The following is a 16,138-nucleotide window of genomic DNA, read 5'->3' on the forward strand; positions in this document are numbered from 1 at the left end:
CTTTACTTCTAAACGCTTATCCATTATTCTCCCACTGCTTTATTGACTAATTATTCATTCTAGGCCTTTTAGAAAGCCGAGAGCATTCACTGCCTTTCAGAGGCGCTACAGCAGGATTTGTCGAAGGAGGCCTGAAACGTCGGCTACCATGTTTTGCGTTGCACTCACGCAAGCACAGGTTACGACCCAAACAGCCTCGCCTTTCCCCGGACCTGCGGTGACACCTTCCCCCGCTTCCCCGGGGTGGCTCCTGGCATTCCTTCGGCCGCAGGGTGAGGCGGATCAGGACGCGGCCCGTTCTAACAAAAACGATCAGCTCCTCGACTCGGCTCCCCCGAAGCGGTACTGCGGGCCCTGGCAGGGACAGGGGCGGGCACGACCCTCCCTCACAGCGAGCAGACGGTGCCGGAGCTCGGCCCCAAGCCCTGCACCCACAGCCGCGGCTCCCCCTCAGCGGCCGGCCGGGCCTCGCGCCGGGCGCGGGGCGGGCGCCCCGTTACCATGGCACCGGGCGGGCTCACCGGCCCTCGAGCGCGCAGGCGCCGGCGGCCGCGCCTCGCGCATATGCGGGCGCTCCGTCAGCAGCACCGGGCAGCGGCGCATGCGCGGAGGCCGGTGGGGCTCTGTCAGTTGGGCCCGGCGGAGCCGCGCTCCCTCCCTCCCTCCCTCCCGCCCCGGCCATGTCGTACGGCCCGCTGGACCCCTACCGCCCCGGGGCGACGCCCCCGCCGCGGGACTTCGGCAGCATCATCCAGACATGCAGCACCAACGTGCAGCGCATCGCGCAGTACAGTGAGTGCGCCCGGGCCCGGGGGGGAAGGGGCGGCCCGGGCGGGCGGCGCCCCGTGGGGAGCGCGGCGGCCGCCTCGCCGGCGGTGCGGGGGGGGTCCCTCCTCGGGGTCCCTCCTCGGGGTCCCTCCTCGGGGTCCCGCGGGAGCCTCCCCCCCACCCCCCCACTCCGGGGCCGGCAGAGCCTCCGCCAGGGCGGTGCCGGGCGGACCGAGGGCCTCCCGGGGGTGGGGGCCTCGCCTCCCCGTGGCCGCGGACGCGCGCCGGCCGGGAGCCGAGCTGGCTCCTCCGTACGCTCTAATTAACAGCTTACATGCTGCTGCTGGCCTGGGCGAAATTCGTGCTCCTGTGGCTCTTGGTGCGGTGTTTATGTCGCTTTTGCCAGGCTGCGCTCTTCCCCGGCGGCACTGAAACCCTCTGTCGCCCCTGGCAAGAGCCCGGCTTCTGGTTCGCTTTTAGGTGCCTTCAGTGAGGTGCTGAAGTGGAAGCAGGGAGCCAAAGGTTGTCACCCTGCCTTGCGCAGGGTGCCTGGGAGGAAGAAGCTGCTGTTGCAGAGATTTCTGAAGGCTGATGTTAACTTGCCCGTTTCCTCTTAACTGCGCTGGCAGAGTTCTGCAGGGAAGCGTTCTGCTGCTGAACAGATTGCTGTTAAGTAAATGGTGTTGCAGTTTCTTGGACATATGGTTGTTGTTAGAGAAAGTTATTGGTATTGTAAGCTGCTCATTGAAATCCTAGTATTGATTGCTGAAATACTGCTTACTAAATGAGTTGCTTCCAAAAGAGTCTTTGATACAACCCCTTTCTAAGGATACAGCCTTTGCTAAAAAAGGCATTAATTGTCCAAGTAAGTACCCATGCAATTTTTTAAGGGGCAAGGTCAGTTGAACATGTTTGTTCCTCTGAAAGTTGGTAACTTCTCCAATTCAATTATACAAAGCTATTAATATTGCTGAAACTGCTTTGCTTTTGCTCAGTCATGTTCATTTCCTCTTGGTATAGGCATGGCTGCTAGTTGAATTGCTTCTAAGTTCACCACATAACACAGGTTGTCTGGGTTTGGTTTTTTCTTTTCTTTTTTTTTTTTCCCCTTTATACCCCCCCCTCCCTTCCATGGGACTTCTGTGAGCCTCCCCTTCTAAGTAGTTCAGCTTCTCTTTCTCACAGGACAAGCTTCCACTGTCTCATGACCAGCAGCCATCCTATCAGTGCACTGCCTATTTCAAATGAAACAAATAGCCTTACAGTTTTTATCAAGGTGGGTGGGAACACACAGAACATCTGACTTAACATTACGGTAATTAACTTTATTACGAGTTTTATAAAAGCTTTCTGTTCAAGCCTAGGAGAAGAAGAGATATTGAAGCCTTAAGCCTGTCCTCATTTCTCCTTTCATTCCCTATAGGGAAAACAGCAGGCAAACAGTGGACACAGCTGACTATTATTCAGCCCTTTTGAGAAACTCTGTAGAGTTAGCATTTCACGCAAAATGTACAGAATACTGGTGAGCTGAGCTGGCAAAACTGTTGCTTGCAAGACTGTTACATTACCTAAGCATCTAGAGCAGAGATTGAAATGTTTTAAGTAATCTTAAGTGTAAAATAGTCAGTATGTGGTAGGCTTTACGGCCTAAAATTGAAAGGGTTTGGAGACTGAAAGCTGTTGACTGAGGGGGCTCTCTGTGTTGATATGTGTACCCACTGTCCAAAGAATAAAGAGCTCCAGCCCCTTCCTTTGGCCTCCCAGACACTTTGCTCTCATTTTGTGTAGACTCTCTGTGTTGCTGTTGGCTGAGATAAACTAAGCACAGCGAATTGCTGAACCTGGCTCAGACCAGGGCAAAAAGCACATTGCCTGGCATGGAAATGGGACTCACACAAGAATTTCCCCCAATGGAGAAGGAAAAATACATCACAGAGTATCTAGATGTTATAGCACAAATGCCATATGCAAAATCCTTGATATTTGCACACAGAGTATAGTCCGTGTGCCATTTGTCAGTTTAACTTGACTGTGAACTTTTCTGACCTTCCTGTGGCTGACAGAGCTGTGAAATATGTGCAGTCTTGCTTGCTAGAAGCCATGTTCAGCTCAGTGTACAGTTGCTAAACAACTCCTCGCGCTGTGAGCTAATAGAAGTCTAGAATTCTCGGCGAGAACACTCTTGCTGGATGCCAAAGCTAGAATACTTGCCTAATTACTGATTAACTCGTGTTGCAGTCTTAGCTGAGCTGCCATTGTTATAAGCCATTGGACATCACTTTAAAAGAAGTGGCCATTGTAGGAATCTGATGTTTCTTCAGCAACACATTTAATCAACTGAAGTGGCTTCCTCCAGGCTGAAAGCAGAAGTTAGACCAGTAGGATGTCACTGAATTGGAAGTAGCTCTTGTTAAACTTATGGGGTATTTCAACTCAATTCAGCTGCCTATAGAACTATACTAAGTTGATCCTTCTTGGTCTTGCCTCTCTCAATGTTTGATGGGATAGCATATGATTTCATGATCAATTTGAGCCAATCAAACTTTGTACTGCTGTCATAAGTGGCGTGCCCGGCATCTTTAGTAACGCTAAAAATTGTGCAGCTGCAGAATAAAGTGGATCAGCTTGTTGATCTGTCAAAATATAATCTTCTAAGGTAAAGGGAGTAGGGAGAGAAGATGGTACTTGCTTTCCAGGTAGGTTAATGGTTTGATATGATTCATTGTGTGGTTGCATGATCATCACTGCCTACACAAGGAAAATAGTGGAAGAACATGGGAGATGAGGGGAGAAGGAGGGCTAGAATATTTCTTCTTGCTACATCATGATTTCAAATTGATGCAAGCTACCCATGAAGTGCACCATTGCTATCTGCTGTTCTTGAAAGATCGCTTGTGCCAGTATTGCAAAAGGTTTGGGCTATCATGAGTAGAAAAATTCAGATTTTTTTTTTTTAAATTCACAGCAACCCTTGGCTTTTTCTTATTTTGGTTTTTTTTAAAAGAGTACTAATAATTTAAGTAACTTTAGAATATATAAAAGTGGCAACACAGTGTAGTAAAGTTGTTCTGCAGCAGTGATAGCCTGAAATACAGAACTAGCAAGGCTGGTAGACAAACAGCTATGTTAGTTGGTCTAAAAAGGCTGAGGAAGAAGAGTGCATGAGCTTTTAGCTCCACAGACTTGTCTTCAGAGTAGGTATGCCTCACTATTGCTTTCTTACCTGAAAGTTAGTCTGTTAGGCTAGATCATGTCTAAATGGGAATGTTTAAAATACACTTTGCATTTAAAGCAAAGAATGTAAGTCTTGTCTTACCAGCTTGAGTTAAGTCAAACATTGAGAGAAATCTTTTGTGGGAAAGCTAGAAGAATATATTCAAGAAGGAATAAAATACCTTGGAACTTGTCTTATTAATGCATCTTGTGATCTCTTTATCTTCAGCTGCTCAAATAAAGAATTTGATGAGCCAGCTGGGAACCAAGCAGGATTCCAGCAAGCTTCAGGAGAACTTGTAAGTATTAAATGAGCTAATATTTATATAAGTTCTCTTTCATTTCTCTCTACTCTTAGAGGAACTGGGTTACTTGTTACTTGCTTTGGGGAGATGCTTTATTAGATAAATTTAATACAGTCCTACAAACCAAAAATTACTAGTTGCCTTAAGTAGTTTACTGGATGAATTAAGGTATTTCTGCAGGACTCTGGAGAAGCCATTCAAAACTGCTGGATAGGAATGGTTAGAAATGGTATAGTTTATTTTAAAAGAGTAGTAATACATCAGCCATGCATTAGCTGTACTCTGAGGACTAGCCATAGTAGCCTCACTTGTGGTTCAGAAGAAATGAATGCTGTACCAGGTACTTGGTCCTCACATAAGAGCAATAAGGAAAAACAGCAAGGAAGACCCATAATTGATGAAGAAGTAGCTTGTAGTACAGATGGATTTAGGCACTAGAAAGATTAGCAATCTTATATGGCAGCCAAAATGACACATGTAATTTCAGAAGAATAATATGCCAGTGGGGAACAATATAGAAGACATTTAAACAGGCATAGTCCAAACCAACTCCTAGAGAGACTGAACAGGGAATCTGTATGTCTGTGCGTCTTCTACAAACTTGTAAAGCATAAATAGCAAGTTATGAGAAGAATAATTTCTGGAGTCATAAAAGAAAACTTGAAAGTAAGTTCGTCCATTATCTCTTCATGTGACTGTACCTTGAATCTCTGAATATGCAACTCCCCCATTTTTTATAATAGTTGATTTTTGGTTAAGTTCATAACTTGTGGTGATAGCTACATATACTACATTTGAAGGATGAAATCAGAGCCCAGTTGGGAGAGAAAGGAATTTGTTTGCTTGAGCTGCTCAGTTGACTTGACCTGTATTTAATTGGTAGATTAAAGAACTAATCACTGGTGACCAAACAAATGTGTTTCCATTTAATTTCATTGTAGAAATGGCCCTCCTCTTCAAGGTGAGAGTGGTTGCACTCCACAAATTGTCAGCTGCCATTCGAATTTAATAGAAAAATGCATGGGTGGTTTATTCAGCTCACACATTGCAGTTCAACTTATACAATAATGCAGGCTGAATAGTTTGATTTGTATATCTATTGGGCAGAATAGGTGACTTTCATTTAAGCATCTTGTATCCATTGAATGCCAAAAAAGTAATGGTTTAGTATTTTGTGTCTTCCTGGTTTACCGTATCAGGTTTTGTGCATATGGCTGCAAAATAAAACTTGCAGTTCTGTTTTCTGTGAAGCACTAGCATTCTTTCTAATAAACTGCATCTTTGATGTACAAGGTGATGTCTTTACATTAAGCTCAGTGTAACTAATGTCTTTCTGTATTGTGGTACTAATGAAGGTGCTGCTGCACTTGATCCTTTGCAACAATAGCTTTGAGTTGCAATGTTGTTGGAAAACAAAAAGGCTCAAGGGAAAGCCGTGCATTTCCCAAAGTAGAAGCTGGATCATTCCTCTCTCTGACCACAAATTTTCACAAAAATGTAAGAATTTAATCTCTCTGAGTCTCTGTACTTTTATCAAATGTACATTTAACCAATGGAGTTGGCAGTTGTCAAGTGACAATTAGTTACCAATCGGTACCCCAAGGAATTTGCCCTAAAAGAGTGATTATGTTCACTGAATAAAGCTGTCTCTCCCTTGAATTTCTCTCTCTTATGCCACTGGAGAAAAATACCTTTTTAAAACTACTGAATTATAGTAGTTAGCAGGGAGCACAGAACTTCTTTGAATCTTTTTTTTTTTTGAACATAGTCCTGAGTCAAGTTGATGGTAAAAGCTAAAAGTACATCTCTGTTCCATTAGGGTAAAAAAAAAAAAAAAGCCACCGTACAGATGTGTGATCTCAGAACCCCTACTTGGTCATTATTTTGGAAACTGAAATCCTCAGAGACTGCTTTTTATGTAGAAGCTTGTGTAACTGCTTTTGAACTTTTATTTCAGACAACAGCTACAGCACTCTGCAAACCGCCTTGCCAAAGAGACCAATGAATATCTAAAGGAGTTGGGGTCTCTACCACTTCCTCTGTCTGCTTCTGAACAGGTAGGCACACAGAATTTTTCTGGTTGTATTTTTAAATCACTCATTTCATGAAACTAGCTTAGACCACAACCTCACAAAGCTTGAATTGGCACAGCAGAAGAGACAGCAGCCTTTTGCAATGAAGAATGTTGCTGAAGTAGGGAACACATTAAACTGGCTACATCCCGGCTGCTTATGTGACACTGGGAAAACAACGTTTCCCCATGGCAAATAGGTATAAAACTTAATCGTGTGAGATAAGAAGCCCTAAATGTTTGGGGATAGCTGAGGATGCAATTCTGTTTTTCCGAGTAAACTTCTGAAAAATAATATTGTTTACAAAGTGCCTGGTGATGCAAGGCAGTGTTTTAGAATAAGAACTCATAGCAAACTGCATGTCAGTATGAAATGTGATCATGCCAAAAAGCTTTCCCTTACATGTGACTTATTAGCCGGGGGGGAAGCTGACTCATCTTGCTCATATTTGAATAAAGCAAAACATAGTGAGGCAATGACTTTATGTCTTGTCAAATAGTCCTTCGAGTTCCCCTTCTCAATGGGAAAGGGAAGCAACAGTCCTCTGCTGTTTCTTGCTCTACTTTAAATCACTACCACAATATTAATACATCTGCTTTTGTGATACTGTTGTGGGATGATTGTGGATATGGGTCAGCAGATGTTGTCTTAGTCTACTTCTGTATTTAAAGGTTTATGTGCCAGTTGTAAGCATGGCCACATTTTGCCTGTTTGTTCAGCAAATATTTTTCAGTTAATCTCCCTCTGGTGAACAAAATCCTGTCATGTGCATCTTGCTGAATGCAGCAGCGACTTTTGAAGCCTAGTGAAGTCTATTGGAGCAGTCCAATCAAAATCTGCAGGACCTGGCATCAGCACACTGAGGATCTCCTCTGGCCGAAGGGTTGTTGCTTCCAGATGGCTCAAATGGAAGCTGTAGTAAATTATGAGGCTGCTGTAGTGGCTTATAGAAAAAATGAATTGAAAATATTTATTTCCTTGAAATGGCTGTTGAATTGATAGAAACTTGTCAAAGATTGCAATACTGGAAAGCCTGCAATTTGAGACAGCTGTTGGGAATCTCTCTAATGGAAGACATAAGAACTGACCAGAGTATTGAGTGTCCTTGGGACAAGCTTTTTCACAACTTCATTTCCCATAGCTGGGATGTCGCAACACCCAAAGGAGATGGTCTGTGGAGGCTAAAGTTGAGACTGTAAAATGAGGATGAAAAGGAATATTGCAACTAATGTATTTGGAAAAAAGAAAAACTGAAATGTTTATCGGGACTAAGGATATTCTCTGATCAAATAACAGCAAGCTTGTAGTGTGGCACAGCTGGGAGAGACTGTGAAACTGGGGTAATGTGTGTTGTCATTAGTTCTGGAAGTGTGGGGCTTCCTGTATTTGTAAGAGAGTTAAGGGGGTTGTCTTATCAGGACAAGAGAAAGTTAAGTACTACCAGGTTGGCTACGTAGAGGAATGGAGGGTAAAGGCATTGTAGGTATCCAAAAGGCACATCATTAAATATGGTAGATTACTGGAATGTGATTTGAATAAAAGTAATGGTGTAGAAGTCCTCTCTACTTCAGACTTAAAACTAGATTGAAATTAGAGAACCTTAGTGCACAAAACTGTTCTGCAACAGGCAAGGTGTACAGCATTTTTTGCAACAAATTAAAATATGGTGGGTTTTTTATTCTCTCCAGTGTCCCAGAATGCTGGAACCAAAAGGTTACTTGAATGCCAGCATTCATTGTTGTTGTTATTATGATGATGTTTTTTTAAGAGTCTGACAGTTACATTATCATGAATGGGAATATCTGAACACTTGTTTTTGTTTCAATTCTTTAGCGCCAACAGAGGCTTCAGAAAGAACGTTTAATGAATGACTTCTCCATGGCCTTAAATAACTTCCAGGCAATACAGAGGCGAGTGTCAGAGAAGGAAAAAGAGACTGTAGCAAGGGCGAGAGCTGGCTCCCGTATCTCTGTAAGTATTTATAGGAATTTTGTATTGATATAGTGAACTACAAGTCTTTAGAGTTCTTGTACTTACCTGCCAACTTCATAGCTGTCTACTGACACGTTACTGAGTGCAGATGAGGCCTCGGTGCATTAGTTTTGTCATTCCAGATGTTGTAAGTAGGCACTCATTTCAGTGTGTTCCTTGTCATTGTTAGTAGAGGAGGGGAGGAATCCTGGTAGTTGCAAATGTTGTGGAGGATGAGATGGGGAGTCTAAGTATAGTTAATAGCAAAGTATTGCAGGCTGCTTGTTGCTTGATGTTAGCCCTAGACTAGAAAATGTAAGAGGTCAGTTGGAAGCTTATCACACCTTAAATTACATCTTAAATCTCACACTATGTTTCTTTATTTTCTTATAGCTTCTGTCCTGCTAATATCTCCAATGTACGTTCAAACCTTCTCGCCATTATGTTTTGACAAACCCCTGTGGCTACTAAGAATTCATAATAAAAAAGCCAGTGAAAGCATTTTTCTCCCCTTGCCTTGGGGTTTTGTGTTAAGTATGCATTCTTAATTTCTACAAGGGAACGCATTTATCCATTGGATTATGATCTAAATTTTTTGCTACATGTTGAGAAAGGAAGTGACAAATGACAGCTGATCTGAGCAAACAGCCTAGCTGCTTTTGATTGCTCAGTTGCCTCTGATTTGCAGAGACAATCTGAATCTGAAAATTAATCTAAAGATGAATCTAAATCTAATCTTAATTAACCTAAGTAAGATCTGAATGTTGAAGTGACAGTGGCATTCTCAAAGAACTCTTTGGACAGTATATGCCTTTGTCTTCAAGATACTCCTGTTGATTTTGAGAGTGGTCCTGGTAGTCTGCAAGACTAATAACTCATTTATCTCTTCCAGGCTGATGAGCGGTTCAGAGAAGAACAGCTTGTTTCATTTGATAGGTAACAGCTTCTGGTACTCTTGATGGTTTACTTTTAACTAAATATAACTGAAGTTTTTGTGGTGAGATGTTATTGTAACTTGGGCAGGGCTCTACTAGCTGAATGCAAAGCAGAAAGATCTGAAATGCAATTATTACAGTACTTGTAATATACAATGTAAAAAATTAACTGCATATGACAGTATTTTATCCTTCTTAAACATAGATTGTGATTGCTGCACTGAGGGGAATAGTAGAGACCCTAGTATGTGGCAGTTGGAAGCTCCTGGTTTTCTGGACTGTGAGCACAAGATTACCAGACAGGACTTCTGTCACTGTGACTCGTTCCACAAAGAGCTGTATATTTATTTCATGGGTTTGGGTGTTCTCTAGCAGCCTAGTTGGAGCTATTACAGAGTAGTGGATGAGGCTGCCTTAAATTCAGAAGTCCTGGATACTATGCACTGGCAAATTAATCCTAGAACGTGCACAAGAAGACAGCATTACTGTCACCTGTCAGATAGCTGCATAGTCGATGGGTTTGTAAAATGTTTTATCAACTCTACAGTGTGGTAAAGAGAACTCAAGACGCTCCATATCTGTGATTACTGTGTCAGTTTGCTGTGTGTATGTTTGAGAAAACTGGGATGAAATATGTTGGCCCTATCTGTATAAATCCTTTAACTTTCTAAATGAAGAGACCTAGCTTACATGTCTTACATCCTCTCTCTGCAAGCAGCATTTCATCTGATCAGCTGCTTGGTGTGCATCCCCTTCATTAGCCCTGTGCTTTCACATCCTGAGTCAGGAGTGAAAACCCCAGGTTGTTCAGTTATACAGATGCTGTGATGAGTTTGAAGGCCTTGCACACTAAAGCAGGGGGAACCAGACAGGTACCTGTTCATGCACAAGCTCTTAGCTCTGTGAGAGAGAGTGGCATACAGCATCTACTCCACATTCAAAGTCATTCTTGTGTGCTACATGTCAGAAACTTCTGCATTAAATATCTGAAAACCCTGCTGACATCTTAGAGCTGAATTGCTGGAATAGTCAGCTGTCTCTGACCTAGTCGTGTAGTTTGTCTTCATTTCTTTTGGCATTTTGCGACTTTAAAACTTACTGTTTAGTGTTGTATACCTAACACTGGAATGTTACAGTGCTTTCCAGCACAGTTCTCTGTGTTGAGAAGAGGGAGATGTTGCCCTTGAAGAACTTTCTATGCTGAACATATAGATGGCCTTTATTATAGGTGCAGCCTTCACTACAATTGGTGTAACTTGTGCAGCAGTTACAAAGTACCAGCTCATCAGGAGAGAGGTAGACTGGGATGCAGAGTTATTTGGTTTTAACATCTCTTTGTGTGTGTGATTTAATTTGAAGTTCTTACTAGACTAATAAAATACTAAAACAGTTATCTCCAAATGCCAGATAGCAACTGAGAGTCTTTGAATCGAGATGCTTGTCAGGTGTTCTTTTGTTCTGATAATGTTGTGCTTGCAGGCTACTCTGTATCAAAACTTTCACCCTGATTTCTCCCTTTCGGGGGATAGTGAGAGGGAAGGAAGGTACAGGTATCAAAAAAAAAAAAAAAAGCAGAACTGAAATAAGGTTTCTTCTATAATGCTATAGATAACTGTCACAATCCTAGAAGAGAGCATTCTATGCATGTAACTCCTTTCCAGTTTCTTCACTTTTCCTGATCTGTCCCTTTTTTTTTTTCAATTGTTCCAATTTGTAACCGTTGTCACAAATCAGTCCTGTCTCTGTATACAGTTGCAGGGCCAGGAACCTAGGGGTTGTTCTGTAGGAAACTCTTCAACTTTAACTCACTGGTGCTTTGCTATAAATGGAGTGTGGAGGTACCTACACTCAGAGAAGGAGTCATACTTTCTTTCCATCTCTTTCTAGTGGTGAAGATTGGAATCAAATGCAGTCTCAGGAAGAAGATGTGGCAATAACTGAACAGGACCTTGAACTCATTAAAGAAAGAGAAACAGCAATCAGGCAATTAGAGGTGACCGGTAGATCCTGCACAGTTAACAGTATTGGGAGATAAACCAAAGAAGTCGTGCAATGCTAACTAATGGGATGGGCTGAGGAGATCTGAAGGTGGAGGAACAGAGTTCCTTGTAGAGAGGATTGATGCCAAGATAATCTCCCTGCTCCTGTTGAAGGAGACTAGGTATTATTTTCCTTTGGTATTGACTGGTGGTCCTTCAGAGATGGTAGGAGCAACTCATGATACAATGTTCATCTCAATTCCATACTGTGCTAGTTGCTAGTGTGATGAAACAAATATTCAGTAGCAGGAATATTGTAGGCTCCTGTGTTAATCGCAAGTTTCATAGACAGTAGCATCAAGTCACCAGACAGTAAATGACTGTATCTATTCTGACACTTTGAGCAATGGTCAGAAGAGGTACTAAGAATGAGGATTAGAGAAATTGTAACCAATGTTTGTTATAACTTGTTAAACTGTTGTCTTCAGGCAGACATTTTGGATGTCAATCAGATATTTAAGGATTTAGCCATGATGATTCATGACCAGGGAGATATGATTGGTAAGTGTGTTTGTATAACAGGAAGTTTCTTCTTAGTTCAATTACATGTTTTGCCTGCATAGATTAAATTTTCCAGTATTTTGTATAAAAAGTATTATATTTCTGATTTTTTTTAACCACTGAAGCTTTGAAATATTTTACAATGAGTTCTCTTATTTTTCCATAGATAGCATAGAGGCAAATGTGGAAAGTGCAGAAGTCCATGTGGAAAGAGCCAGTGAGCAGTTACAGAGAGCTGCCTATTATCAGGTAAATTCTGTATGCTTGCATTATTGTCAACGTACAGTTGAGCAATAATGGAACAGGCATAACAAGACACATACAGAGGACTGTAGCACACCAAACAAGTTATTAAAAACAGCTTATGCAAGCTGACACTCACTCAGAATTGTGCTGTAAAGAGTAGATAAAGTACTCGAGTCAACACAGTATTGAAATTAGCCTTCTACTTCAGAGGATATAGAGTCAGTCTGTTTTTTCACATAGGTGTGCTCAGCAAGTTTAAGTGTTTAGCTGTCTTTGCTGTTCTCAGTAGTTAGCAGAACAGTTAAACAAGAACAAATTCTCATGTTTTATCCATCTTGTAAACATATTAGCCAAGACACTGAAGTACGAAAATCCTTGCCCAGACTCGGGAAACTGCTGCAAATCCTGTCACCAGAACCCTTCTAACTGCTGAGTTTCTATCCTGTAATCTGTCCTCCCTCTCCCATCAAATCTCTTGCAGTGGTTCTCACTGCTGCTTAAATCTCCTTTGTGTATCATATTCAATGTTTTCTGTAGGTTCCTTTCATCATTATTGTCCCTGTAGGTCCAGGTCCTGTGAAGGAATAAGGGTTCTGTTTCAGTCAGTCCTATACAGAGTTTTGCTGCTGGGACTTCAGGCTTCCACAGAAGATAACAGCTTGAAAGTGTCCAATTTTTTAAGTTGGGAGGTACTAGAAGGCAATAAAACTCCAGTGCTATTTAGCACAAGGGAGGGAAAGTAGCTTTTACCATCTGGCAGTATTTAGTAGTATTCTCTCTCTCCATGGTTTCCTTCACAAAGTTTTGACTTCTAAGTTTGGGAGCTATTGGACATGTATTGGATGTGTTTTTCTGGATGGAGAAGGAAGTGGTTATATATAACTATCCTCAAATCCTTAGATACCAAGTTAAAAATATTTGGTGTATATGGACAGACTTTAGTTTCCTATGATGAATAAAGTGATCAAAGCTGTAAAATCCAAGTACAGTAAATATGCATTAAATCATTTAAACTGTAGAAATGCAGTGCTATTTCCAAACCAAACCCAAGTGGCCAAGGGGAGATTGTATCGGAGAACTGCTTAGCAGTTTTATTAGTCTTACGTGAAAAATCTAAATAGCTAGAGGTGTTTGGCTTTCCTTTGAAGCCATGGTGGTGTCAGTTAGGATGAAAAGCATGTGGTAGGTGTTGTCAAGTTCTCCTTTTGTAGCCAACTTGAAGTAAAGCTTGCATTTTCCTTAAGAGAAGCAAAACTTGTCATATTTTGACTGAACTGCATCTCTTAGACCACTGTGCTCCTAAAACTAAAAACACTTATCTGTAGGATCATGCAGTTTAAGGAACGTGTAAAAGTGTTCAGACTACACTGGTTACTTCTCTTGAATAAGTATGAGTATCAAGTGCTCTAGTGTGCCAAAGTTAATGTTGCTAACTGGTAGACTTGCTTTTTCTTCTTGTCATCTGTTCCTGGTGTCAGTGGCTTTTTTTTCTTCTTTTATTAGAAGAAATCCCGTAAGAAGATCTGTATCCTGACTCTTGGTCTTGCTGTGGCTTCTATAATCATAGGATTCATTATCTGGCAGACAGCAAAATGAAATCTTCACATGGAACCTAGTCTCATTGCTGAGATTTTTTTCCCTCAGAGCGAACAGGCTGACTAGTCTTGGAAATGAATTGACCATCCTGAGAGAGCACAAGCTGGAACTACTTCTAGTAATAGATATTAGCAACTAATGTGCAGATAACTAGTATTTGGAATTAGTGAAACATGGAGACAGTATTTATCAGTTTATATTTTTATGTAACTAAAATATTGTGATTTTGCTTTCTGTAATGTATTTATTCCCTGTCCCAACTGTATGCTGAAGTGTGATCAATAATTGGAGATGTCTTGTTTTTGACAAGTGGCACAACTTTAACATTTTATATGTATAAGTAACTTTGTTGGAGTGGAATAAGAATGACATTCAAAGAGGGCACAACACCAATTCACATTACCTTAATGCAGCAGTTTCTAAAGTCTCCAGTATCTGCCCCATGGTTTTATTAGTCTCCAAGTGGCTGTGGTTCTAGATTCTCTTGAAGAGAAAGATGATGTTACAGATTTGAAAGGCAAGGAGAAGTATGGATGGATGATAGTTGGAACCACTGTGTGCTGGTCAGTTTAGCCTTGAGACTTGTGACTGTGTAGTTTAATTTTCTGAGAGTGGTTGGGGTGGTTCTTTTCCAAAATGCATCATTTGAGGACAGGATGTTCTTTGACTTACAATCTAACAATGCAACTTCCTTAGAGAAACTAGCTGGTGGTTTATTATTGGACAAATAAATATCTTCCAATGCTGACTCTCAAGCACTAGAAATACAATGTTTAGCTGCTTGCTCCTAATTATTTTTAGAAGCTTCCAGGGAGAAAATCACACAAAGATGAGGAATTGGGCACCTAAGTTTACAAGCTAGCAAGGTAGATGAGTATTAGCAGAAATCTTGCTTCTGAAGTAGTACTCTTAAAGCTCACTTGTAGTGTACCAGTAAATATTATGTGTGGCTTGTGAACATCTGGTATTTTCTATACTTTATGAAACAAAGTGCAGAACCTGAGTGAGTCAAGTGCTAGGTTTTTCAGACTGAGGATGTGCATGCAAATGAAAAAGATTGCTGGTTCCAACTGTCTTGCTAGTAGAGCTGGACAGAATGTAGCAGCCACTCCCTGCTTTGATGTAGCTCTGAACTGAAATGCACTGAGGGAAGAGTGATCTGTCCAAAGCCCAACAGAGTGTGGTAAATGCAGCATACTGACCCATTTTGTATTTAATCCTTATTCCATGTCTCCTGTATAATAAAGTAAATGTGAAAGCTGGGAAGGGAGGGTGTTCTCCCAATTGCACAGTGGTTTGCACTATTGCGCCATCATTCCATCTAATAACCATCAATAAACACTTTTAAAAGCCTATGTCAGACCTTCTTTCTCTTGCAGTTTAGACACTGTCATAGGTATGTTTGCAGTTCCCTCTGTAAGCAGGGTAGAAGACTTTGTATCAGGAACAGCAGTGTTTCCTCCAGCTTTAGTTCTGTGGTCCCTGATTAAGAATGAAACTAACTGGAAACACTGAATTACTTTCATGTGGACATACACAAAACTCCTCTGCAGAGCCCTGTACAATAGCTGATCACAGAAAAAATAATCTGATGCCTCGGAACAGTGTTGGGTCAGCTTTGACTATATGCCCGTTTCTGGAACTTGAAGCCTTTGCTGAGCCTGTAAAATCTGACTTGAAAGCAGGGGAACTGTGTGTTGTTCTGCTCCTTATTTAAAATATTCCTCCTGAATGGTAGAGCCTGCTGCTTTGTGCACTGCCTGCTGCAGGGGGACAGTCCTTCGGATGTTGTGCCTCCATCTGAAAATGAAAGCACTTGCCTCCTTGCCATACTTAAAAGGGAGCCTGGGTGCATGATTTGTAGGATAATAGCCTGTTTTAGTGCTCTGGAAACTGGAATTGAGGACACCAGTCCAGCTTGCTGACCTCAGGACTGCTGTAATTTCTTGACTCCTTTCTCCTCTTTCTTTACATCATTGAACTTAGCAGTGGAACTGCTGCAGGAACTATTTTTAACAGCAGTCTTGACTAATGTTCCTTAGTGTGAAAAATCACCATCAGAAACTCTCATCGCTGTTGCTGCAGCACTCTGGCACTAAGCGTTCCTGGCTCTCAGATGTGTTTTTTCTACTGCTCTGAGAGTTGCTGGAAACTTATTCTGGGAAGTCTGGCGCTCGCCATGAGAGCCAGCAAAGGGATAAGCTTGTCGTGGTAGCTATCCCTGCCCTGCTCAGGGGTGCGAGGGCCTCTGAGCAACAGCTCTTAGGGGAGCCGTGGCTCACTGGGATGATTCTGGCAAAATGTGGTTTTTCCCTCACAGGAGCTCAGGTACCTGTACGTGTAACAAAGTGCAGGACCCCTGTTACCCGCCGTCTAACTGTTTTTCTGTCTGCTGTTCAGTGGAAAGTTGAGGCGCTGAAACACGTGCTAAAAGGGGGTTTTGAAAACCTGCTACAGGAGGGCTCGATCCGGGCTATTCCCCTGGTGTTCGA

The 16,138-nt window shown here is 42.1% G+C and overlaps 1 protein-coding gene across 2 annotated transcripts; it reads left to right on the plus strand.

The window, feature by feature from the left end:
- The first annotated feature begins 596 nt into the window (after positions 1 to 596).
- Positions 597 to 15,001, plus strand: STX12 (syntaxin 12). 2 transcript variants are annotated; one of them, XM_052810739.1, is made up of 9 exons: positions 597 to 792; positions 4,211 to 4,280; positions 6,244 to 6,343; positions 8,192 to 8,329; positions 9,222 to 9,265; positions 11,152 to 11,257; positions 11,732 to 11,804; positions 11,971 to 12,053; positions 13,554 to 15,001. In XM_052810739.1, the coding sequence occupies exons 1-9, from the start codon at positions 681 to 683 to the stop codon at positions 13,644 to 13,646; spliced, it is 819 nt and encodes a 272-aa protein (XP_052666699.1). In that variant the 5' UTR covers positions 597 to 680; the 3' UTR covers positions 13,647 to 15,001. The 2 variants fall into 2 exon arrangements, with proteins under 2 accessions (XP_052666699.1, XP_052666700.1); XM_052810740.1 differs by lacking the exon at positions 597 to 792 and adding an exon at positions 1,944 to 2,044.
- Positions 15,002 to 16,138: the final 1,137 nt, after the last annotated feature.

The sequence above is a fragment of the Harpia harpyja genome, chromosome 16 (assembly GCF_026419915.1).
Source record: "Harpia harpyja isolate bHarHar1 chromosome 16, bHarHar1 primary haplotype, whole genome shotgun sequence".
In the NCBI taxonomy this organism is placed as follows: Eukaryota; Metazoa; Chordata; class Aves; order Accipitriformes; family Accipitridae; genus Harpia; species Harpia harpyja.

Bases quoted from the DNA above. Each gene is read 5' to 3' on its own strand.
- STX12 (XM_052810739.1), top strand. From the start codon at position 681: ATGTCGTACGGCCCGCTGGACCCCTACCGCCCCGGGGCGACGCCCCCG. The intron at 8,330-9,221 runs GTAAGTATTTAT...TATCTCTTCCAG, and splicing joins GAGCTGGCTCCCGTATCTCT to GCTGATGAGCGGTTCAGAGA. The intron at 9,266-11,151 runs GTAACAGCTTCT...ATCTCTTTCTAG, and splicing joins CAGCTTGTTTCATTTGATAG to TGGTGAAGATTGGAATCAAA.